This window comes from Mesitornis unicolor, unplaced genomic scaffold (assembly GCF_000695765.1).
Source record: "Mesitornis unicolor isolate BGI_N332 unplaced genomic scaffold, ASM69576v1 scaffold41212, whole genome shotgun sequence".
Taxonomy (NCBI): domain Eukaryota; kingdom Metazoa; phylum Chordata; class Aves; order Mesitornithiformes; family Mesitornithidae; genus Mesitornis; species Mesitornis unicolor.
In genome coordinates, this window is record NW_010171948.1 from 807 (window position 1) to 10,305 (window position 9,499).

General features: G+C 50.5%; 1 protein-coding gene across 1 annotated transcript; it reads right to left on the reverse strand.

The window, feature by feature from the left end:
* Positions 1 to 2,619: 2,619 nt before the first annotated feature.
* LOC104537358 (probable tubulin polyglutamylase TTLL9) lies at positions 2,620 to 8,922 on the reverse strand (the record flags this gene model as incomplete). The annotated part of the gene is given in 6 exon segments (XM_010180207.1): positions 2,620 to 2,704; positions 2,706 to 2,759; positions 4,374 to 4,436; positions 4,438 to 4,557; positions 5,358 to 5,416; positions 8,737 to 8,922. Coding segments are annotated over 6 exon segments (567 nt in total), but the record flags the coding sequence as incomplete, so codon positions are not given.
* Positions 8,923 to 9,499: the final 577 nt, after the last annotated feature.

A 9,499-nucleotide genomic window follows, 5' to 3' on the forward strand; every position in this document is an offset into this window, starting at 1 on the left:
GCTTCTGGAGTTTGGCTTCAGAGCTGGTTCGTTGCGGTGTCGGGAACAGGAGTAGGAGGAACTGGGAATCCGGAGCACAGAGGAGGAGTTGTGTGCGCCTGTGGCGTTACAACAAAGCAGAGCTGTGCATCTGCAGCGCGTCAGGGATTCTTCAGAGATGCGTAGGGAGGGATGGGGAGGCAGCAGCCTTTTGGTCTCGCTGGGAAAACGCGTTCTGCTGGTAAATTGTAAGGCCAAAAGAACACATCAAATCTAGAGGAAGGCACGAAACGCGTGTAGACTTAGAATAAAACAGCCTGAGGAAGGCTGAGCAGGAACAGTCGCTGAGCCTGTCTTGTAGTAAAGGACGAGTGAGCCAGTGATGGTTTCTTCAGAGGTTAACATTTCTTGCCTTCTGCACTGCCCTCCTCAGTCTGAACTTGCTGCCCCAGCACAACTCAGTTAAGAACATAAGGAGATTTACGAAAATCATATTTAGGAAGGGATTACAGTGAGTTTGATTTCTTTTCTGTGAAAGTGTCTGGGTCCTGCCAAGCCCTTTCTTTTGTGAACTTCTGTAAAGATGTTTCTGGATAGAATTTGAAAGCTCTTTGTCTTTCTTTGGAGGCAGCTCACCCGTTCTGCCAAGCCTCTCATGCCTAACACTGAGCTGGGCCTGATCCCTCGCTCTCCCCCCTTCTGCACCCACACAATTTTAAACACAGCCCCATCGGTCAGGGTCAGAGCTGCCTCCTCCAGGTGGCCCAGCACTGGTTCCACACTCTTTGAATTACACAGTTCCCAAACCTCCCCGTTTCAGACTCCTTAAAACTGAGGTGCCACTCCTTTAAATCCAAAAAGCCAACTGCCATTGCTTGATCCAAGTTTGCAAAGCCTGCAGCTGACACCACGTACCCAAAAGGTTACAACTGCACGGAGCGAGGCTGCCTGCTCCAGGCTCGAGTTCTGGATGCGCTGATGAAAAACACCACCAGATTTACTACCCGAGCTGTCCTGCCCGTGGTTTTCCCAGAAGATCGCCTCTCTCGTGGAAGCGAGCAGCAGAGCAGCGCCAAGCCCCCGTGTCTGCGCCGCTCTGGTGTAACCTGTGGAGCGCAGCCAGGCGACAGCTCCGTAGTGTGATGGCGGGGTTATTTTTACAGTATCATGGCAACAGGTTTTCTGCTCTGCCATGTTTCCATAGTAGTAGCAGGAGGAGGATCAGGTGCCTGCCTTCCCTAAAAGCTTTGTTTTGCCGTGCGGAACGGGTGTAGCCCCTTTATTTTCTGACTGGGTTCAGACCTAAGAGCTGAGAAGCCAGCATCCCTTGTGTCAGCCATTGTGACAACCTCACCTGAGCTTGCAGCAGCTTCCATGCTGGGAAACCTTCAGAAACACCTTGTGCTGAGCCAGCAGCGTCCAAAGTGGGAGCTGCCACTGCATGGTATGAGGAAGAGAGAGTGAACTTCATCCAGGCTGATCTCTCCCATCCCAAGTTTGGTAATGCTGATGCCAAAAAGCCGCTTCAGTTGTTTCTCCCCATCCCTGTAGCAGCCTGCAGTGAAAACATTGACAGGGGAGTTACACATCACTTACTTTTCCTTCCCATAGAGGTAATCTCCTACTTCCAGGTGAAGCTGTACTTGTGGTTTGTCAGAGATGCCAGAGATGGCTGTAGGCACACCGAGTTGAGTGCTCATGGCACACGTTATCCTCTTGGAGGTACGACTTCAGAGTCAGAGTGCTACCTCCCAGATATCAAATACACCACTTGCTGCAGTGTGCCCAGTAAACAGTCACCACAGTGACTGCAGAGTGGGTTTTGCAGCAAAGTTGGCATATGAAGAACTCTGCCGTGACTTCACGCTTGCAAAGCAGGACTAGGAACAAAACTCCCGCTACATTTCTATCCTTGATTCCAGCAGCGCTCCTGCAGCCTGGTCGCTTACATCTGTTGGAAAGGTTTGCTCCTTTTGGTCTCCTGATCCCACCAAAGCCCGTAAGCCCCTTGTTCTGTTATTCTTGAGTGCGTGCTCCCCTCTTGCTGATGTGCAGTAGCTTAGGGAGGCAAGCAGGGCGCTGCCAGCGCTGCATGAGTACGCACCTGGATGTGTTTGCCATGAAGCTCTCACCCACCGGAGTGCCCAAGTCTCCCCTGTCCTTCCCTATCAGCTCAAAGCCCCAACGCGCTTCTCCTCCATCAGCCTACGCCACCAAATACACACACTGAGTACCCGAGCAGTGACAATTAGCACGGGAATAAGCTCTCAGACAGAGCTGGAAGCAGTGGATATCTTTCCACCGTTCATATCCGAGGGCAGCACAGCTGTAAAGACAACCACAAAGTGCTGTGAGGAGCTGCTGGGAGCAGAGCGCTCCCAAAGGGTCTGTGTGGGAGGCACAATGCAGCGGGGCCCCTGAAGGAGCCCTTGTGCAAGCCCCAGCTCTGACTCAGCCTCCACTCCCTTCGCAGCCCCGTGCTGCTCCCTTTGCCCGCTCTGAAGTGGCAGTACCAGCGCTTACTTTGCTCTGTTTCTGGAAATTCATCATTTAATCACTATAAAGGTTAAAGTATTACGACCAGTTGCCAAGAAAGACATAGAACTAGACCATCTATTCAAAACATTGTAATAAAAACCCTTAGAAGGTAGTAAACATCTTTGCCTGCCTGCCCTCCCTGTCCACAATATGAAGTGTGTCTTTGAGCAGAGGATGCTTGAGCCCGGTCATCCTGGCTAGCAGCAGTGAGGGAAGGTGAGGCATTCATCTCCAGAAGCCAGCTGAGGAGGCAGAACAACAGCAAATTAGGGAGAAACAGGCAGTTTTGCCAATGGTTCATCTAAGCAAAGAGCCTCTCCACAAAATCATTACCCTGCTAGCAGTGTGAAGCAATAGGAAATCCAACCCTAAATCTCTTTCCCATGCGCCGAGCCAAAGAACATTCTGAGCTTATTGCAAAGTTTCTATTCCTGTTCTCGATGGTACTAAAGAAAAAAAAAATATCCCTGTAGCTTCCAGCAAGACAGACAAGTGAAACCCAAAGTCTAGCTGCAGCACTGAATGCTGGGGAGAATTCACAGAAGGAGCATTAACCCTTTTCTTTCAGCACCAGACTGTGGATGTCTCCTGGGAGCAGTTTCCTGGCACAACTCGGGGTTCAAACAGCCCGGCAGCGCTATCAGAGAGCTGAGACAACATCGAGGACTTTCATTCCGATTCATTTGTTTCCTGACCAACTGAAGTTCCTCCAGCTCCTTACGTGCAGGCTGCCTGAGCAGTAATTTGGTTTCAGGCTATGAGCAGAGTAAATAGTGCAGATTTGAGCTGTCCAGGACCACAGCTGAGCTCCATTTATTTGCTCATTTGAAAGAAAGCTGTCCCCAGTGGCACCACTGGAAATACTGGACCGAAGCTGACAGGATATGGGGCTGGAGCAGATACACAGCTACCACGTCTCCTTAAAGGGAAGGGTTAAAACAGTAAATTAGAGAAGACATTTCGTAGGAGAGCACCGTCAACATAAATCATATCTAAGGGAAGTTTCCTTACCCATGGTACAGCTTGCACTTTACACGACTAAGGCTGAGAGAATAATTAATCCTATTTGCCTGTCATTTCTGAAGTACTATTTGCTGTTTCTGTTTTTCTCAGCTCCCGTAATGACAAGGCAGTTGCGTTCTCGGGTTCCTGCGGTTGCGATACTTGGGTTGCGTATGCGGCAGATAAAATTCTGAGAATTTCAGCTGAACCTTACACATACCTGTTTTTCACTTAGCCAGTGAGAAGAACTGTATCTAAAAAGATGGCAAGTGATGTTTTGAAGGGTTTTTGTAGCTGTTTTGTTTTAAACGCCCTCAGCTCCCGTGGAGTCCTTTTCTCCGCAAGGAGAGGAACCTCTTTTTTGGATGGGGTCTGCTGATGTATCACAGGCACGGGGGGTCACGTTTAGTGCTGGCAGCCAAACGGCACCAGCTGGAGCTTTATCAGTGCTGCCACGGCACTGCTGTACAAGGAGGCATGATGGTAGCCCTCCAGCTGTGGCAAGTGCTGTGGTACTTGTGATATGCTGATACTTGGAGGGGAATTTTCCAGAAATAACCAAATTGGCAGGGTTTCACAGCACAAGGCTAGAGATCCTACAGACAAAGACACAGGGTGCTGCACCCTGCAAATAAACCCTGCTACTGTGAGTAAAACCAGCTGTATCCTTCCAGACAGCAGCTCCCTTCATGTAAAACACTTCCAACCTCTTCTTCACTTGCAGTTCCAGACTGGCTCAGCCTCAGCCAGGCTGCAAGCACTGACCTACAACACACAGAAGCATCATTAGACAGCCCTGTCCTAGGGAAAGCAGCCAGCCTGATGCTGTAACCCCTTGGATCTTTATTAAACACCCTTACAGATCCAGATTGATCAGGATGTCCCAGCCCTAGAGCTCAAAGCAGTGTTTGTCACTGCTCAGCACTCTGGAGGCTGTGGATGAAAGCATCATCCGTATCCACACAGAACTTCCATCCTCCCTGCCCCACGCTTGGCAGTCGAGCGCTGTCTGAGCCGCTGAACCACCCACTTGCACCCCTGAGACATCCAAACACAATGATACGAAGCCGTTACCAACAGATGACCACACACCAAGTCCACAGGATTTTTTTCAGCACTCACCCTGTAGTAAAAACACAGAGAGAAGAAGGTAGGGGCCACCAGCCCCACAATGCAGGTAACCTCCTCAGGCTTGACAACTGAACAGCAACAGGATAAAAAAGGCCCCCAGGTCCCCATCAGAAGCTCTCTAACAGCAATCAACATCTTGTCGTTCATCAGGGTACTGCAAAGAGTCTCCTTTCCCTATGGACCAGGGAGATTTACAGAAAGGAGCAGCCCATAAATTGGGAAGTTGCACATCACCCTCCATTACTCTCAAACGATGACCCTCATCTCGAATTCACAAGGAATCTGACATCCCATTTATTTTCTTTCCCCTCTCTCTCTTTCTTTCTCTCAGCTGTCATCTCTGCAGAGAGGAAGCTTAACAGTGACACTTGTATGCAGCAATGTCAGCCTTGCTGTACCGCTGAGGTCTTAGACACCGAGGGCTAAGCTCTAAGATATCCACATCTCTGAGGAGTGCTAACCAGAGAGTTATTAGGTTTAAAGTCAAAAAGATCAGCCATACAGACGTGCAGACAGCTAAAGCAGAATGCTCACCCGGCCTCTCTCCTAAAGCTGCTGTCAAGGAAATCACATTTATGGGTGCCAGGAGAGAAGGCAGCACAGTGAAGCGGCTCAGCACACGTCTGTGGTGTGGATGAGGTCAGCTCACGTCGGGCAGAAAGCCCCAGCAGCGGGGCAGTGATCTGCACGCAGCACATACCCCTCACCTTCCCCAGATCAGAAGCAGGTACGGCCTTTTGCACTGCCACGTTTGTGAGGAGAACGTCTGGAGAGAAACGGAGACAAGGATCAAAGGCAGACACTGAACAGGCAAATGCAGAACAGTGCTCTTCTGCCCCAGCGCCAATTAATTGTCGTCCCTGTCTGTAATTGCAGGCTTCAGCCACCTGATGTTAAATCCAACACTGCACGATGGTATCTTACTAAAAACTGCAGGAAAAAATAAACATCTGAAGTAACCAAGAGGAGTATCTAGAAAATGAAAGAGTGACAGCCCTGAGCTAGTACAGTACCTCACAGCTGGCACGAAGCTCTTCATGTCTCCAAACCTCAGCGCACCTTCACCCAAGGCAGTTTGCTGTACCCTCACCTGGGAAAGGCTTTTGATCATTCGGAGCAAGCCTGAACTCTGCTGAACTTTCACGGAGAGAAGTGATGGATTTTCCTGTCTCCCAAGCCATCAAATTGAGGCGGGATACCTTTTGGGAAGATGTGTTAATCAAATGAAAGCTATCAAACTCAATCCAGTAGCGAGTGTGACACGCAGGAAATCAAACAGTTCTCTCCCATAAATCACCCTGTCCTTACGTTCCGTGGAGCCGAGGAAGAAGAAAGGCTGCCAACATTCAACCACTAACAATAAAACCAGGACTGACATTTCAGCTTCGGTCCTAGCTGATTTGTCAAACTGACATTTCCAGTCATCTGGTGACACTGGTTTCCCAGTGAAAAAAGACTGGAGAGAGACAGGGTGACAGCAGCAGTGACAGGACAGCCAGGTCCTGTAGGTGTCTGCAGGAGTCAGAAGTGACAAGGTTCATCTGATGCACCTAGTACCAAGCAGCAGAACCGTACCGACCTTTTCTTACCCGTTTTTATGGTAAAAACCCATACATATCCTACACACAGGCAGGATACAGCCATCATCTCTGCTGCTCGAAGTAAATAACGTATTAGGAAAGCCAGCAGTGTATAACCAGGCCTTCAGTGGGAGGCACTGGGAGAAGAGGAAAGGAGTTACTGGGTGCTGAGGCACCCAATGCCTGTTGAGTGTTCCCCAGGGAGGTGATAGAATTGCTCTCACCTTCAGCCAACAAGATCCATCAGTTTTCAGAACAGAAAAGCTCCTTCACTTGCCACCTGCCAACCTGCGGGTGGAAGAGCAGAGTTACTGCCCTTACCCTTCGCATTGCCTGCGGCTTCCCAGAATTTCAGCGTGGAAGCCCTGCACAACCCGACTCATCGCCTGTTTGTACGCAAGGACATTTGTTTACGGTTACGGCGAGAAGGGGACCCACAACAGCTCTCTAGTGCTGAACAGCTCAGCTTTGCAAGCGTCAGCAGGATTCCTGGGGGACAGGGAAGTTCCACAGTACCAAATAAACTCTGTCACATGCCTGCAGAAACAGAAGTAACGCAACGTGTATTGTCGGGAATTTTGTTAAGTCACGTTTTAAACAGTGTACGTTATAGAAGGTCTTACTTAAGCAGGAAAGCCATGAAATATGTCAGAGAATTATGGCAAGCAAGCACGGAAAAGTCCTGAAGACTGCCTAGGCTGCAGGATGTATTGGAAACAGGTGACGCATGGCCTGGATAAGCCACCTGAAGCAAAGCTCCCCAGGGCACCTTCCCAAGGTCCAGACTCCTGCAGCCCCAGGATGTGGAACTGTGCACATCCTGACCTCATTAATGTTTATAAATTTGGAAAGGGCAGTGTCAGGAGGAAGGAGCCAGGCTCTGCTCTGGGATGGCCAATGCCAGGACAAGGGGCAATGGTCCCAAGCTGGAGCACAGGAGGTTCAAGCTGAAGATGAGGCCAAAGTTTGTGAGTGTGAGGGTTCTGGAGCATGGCCCAGGCTGCCCAGAGAGGTTGTGGAGTCTCCTTGTGTGGAGACACCCAAAGCCCTGGCCGTGTTCCTGTGTGACTGCTCTGGTGATCCTGCTGTGGCAGGGGTTGCACTGGGGGAGCTTTCCAGGTCCCTTCCCACTCCTCAGATTCTGTGTTGTGTCCGACTGAGAACTGGCAGCCTGAGACATCACAACACAGGGCTGCTCCAGAGCACAGACCAACAGGAGGAGTAACATGGGGTTTATTTTTACTCCTCTGCCAGTTCTGAGGTCAGCCACAAACTCCTCCACTGAAGTTGTCGGTACAATCGCAGTAATCACAGACTTTTCATACACCCTTGTTTACTGTGCTCTGGTTATTTACCACGTTAATTGAGGCTTCGGGCATAAAATCAGCTTAATGTAAGGTTTTTGGTGGCCAATTAACACATCCCCATTTGTAGAGTTAGATAATCACTAGCTGCTACCCTCCTGGCTGTAATTCACATGTTCGTTTGCATAATTACCTCCCATTCGCTCCTCACAAGCTGCCCTTACCCACGGGCCTGACTCTTGCAGGGGAAGGCGAATCCTCCTGTCCCAGCTCCTCGCCAGAGCTGCCCCGCAAAGCGAAGTGACTGCTCGCTCGCAGGTCTCGCAGACGGGTGTATCTTTAATTGCACACCACGGCGCGATACTCACGATGTGAAATGGCTTGAATCATCTGGCAGAAGCAAGGCGCTCCTCAGCGTCACGTTGCGTTGTTGTAATTTCTAAAGGAAACGCAGTTTTCTCTTAGTTCCCAGGACGCTGCCTGAAGTGGAAGTTGTTGCATTCAGTGCAGCTCCCCTTTCTTAGGTTTGGGGGCACAAATGTGACTCAGAGCATGAGGCTACCCTACAGGTCTCTTAACTGCAGAGCTGAGAGAAGCCAAGGCCAAAATCCACCCCAACTTGAGCTCCAGGCTGCTCACAGAGTCCCCTGCAATCTCATCACATTCACAGGATGTGATTCCACTCTATAAATTGGCCGGATTTACAGGGGCTGACATCTAATGTAGTGGGATTTCCCTAAAACCAAACAGATGTGTTCATAGCCCCGGCTTTAGGGGCTGCCCCAGAGCACTGCTTAACCAGAAAACCAACTCAGCAGCTGCCCTGAGCACCCCAGACCTTCTTGCACACCTGCAGCTGAACTGCAAGATCCCAGAGCATGGACATGGGCACAACCCCACAGCAAAAACCCCTGGGAGCACAACCTGCTCCTCCACACGGGAACCCTGCGCTTTGTACCTTCACCATGGAGTTCACTTTGGCTCTACCAACAAACCGAGCTGTCTTCCAGCTGCTGAAATAAACTGTTACATAAAAACAAGTGTTTTTATAGTCGGTGTTGACCAGGACACCGGCCAGGAGCACTGCAGCTCCCTGCCACCTCACTCTGCCCAGTTGTTCCTGTGGGTTTCCTGCATATTTTCCTCTCCCTCCGCAGAACGAAGGCATCCTTTCATCTGTCTCACAGACAGCACGCACTTACCAGCTTCAGAATTCGAGTGACGCCAGGATTCTTGCAAAATCCTTCCACAAACAAATGGTACCGCGAAGGCGTTTTGAAGGTCTTCGGAATAAAGGCGCATTTTGTTGCCTCAAACTTTCCTGCTTCTCCTTCGAACCGCTTCCGAAACCTCTTCGGATTCTTCACTAAGCAGTCCTGCTGACTCAGCTGGGCAGAAAGAGGAAAATAAGGCTCAGTGCATGAAATGGTCCCCCAGCCTGACTCACTTTAACTGCCCTTGAGAAGCTTCTGGGGATCAACTGCACGACGTACTCTGAAGAGAAAATAAAGTGGAATGCAAATACCATTGAGAACTGCTTTTTCTTTGTGGAAAGGAGAGAGCCTACAAGCAGGCTTAGCCCCCAGGGCCACAACAGCCCAGTCCTGAGCCACCACAGGTCACAACGCGGTGCCCCAACGCTGGTGAGGGTGAAGGCCCAGCCACCATGCTGCAGTGGAACCAGTGCTCTGGAGAGGCAGGGCCAGTCCTCCCAGGCTGCAAGGGCTAAAGTACTCAAACCTGTACTTAAACCTGCCCAGGAACACAAAGGAGACACCCCAAAATGCGGCCATTTTGGAGGCCCCACTGCAGCGTGCCAGCCTTTTCACCGAGCACAGGGACAAGGAAAACCCTGCAGGCGCTGCCCTCGCCCGTGCAGGGAGCGCACCAAGGCTGAGGCTACAACACCATAAGTCCACCCCGACGACCCCTCCCCAGGTCATCCTCCCCCTCCTGCTTTTAACG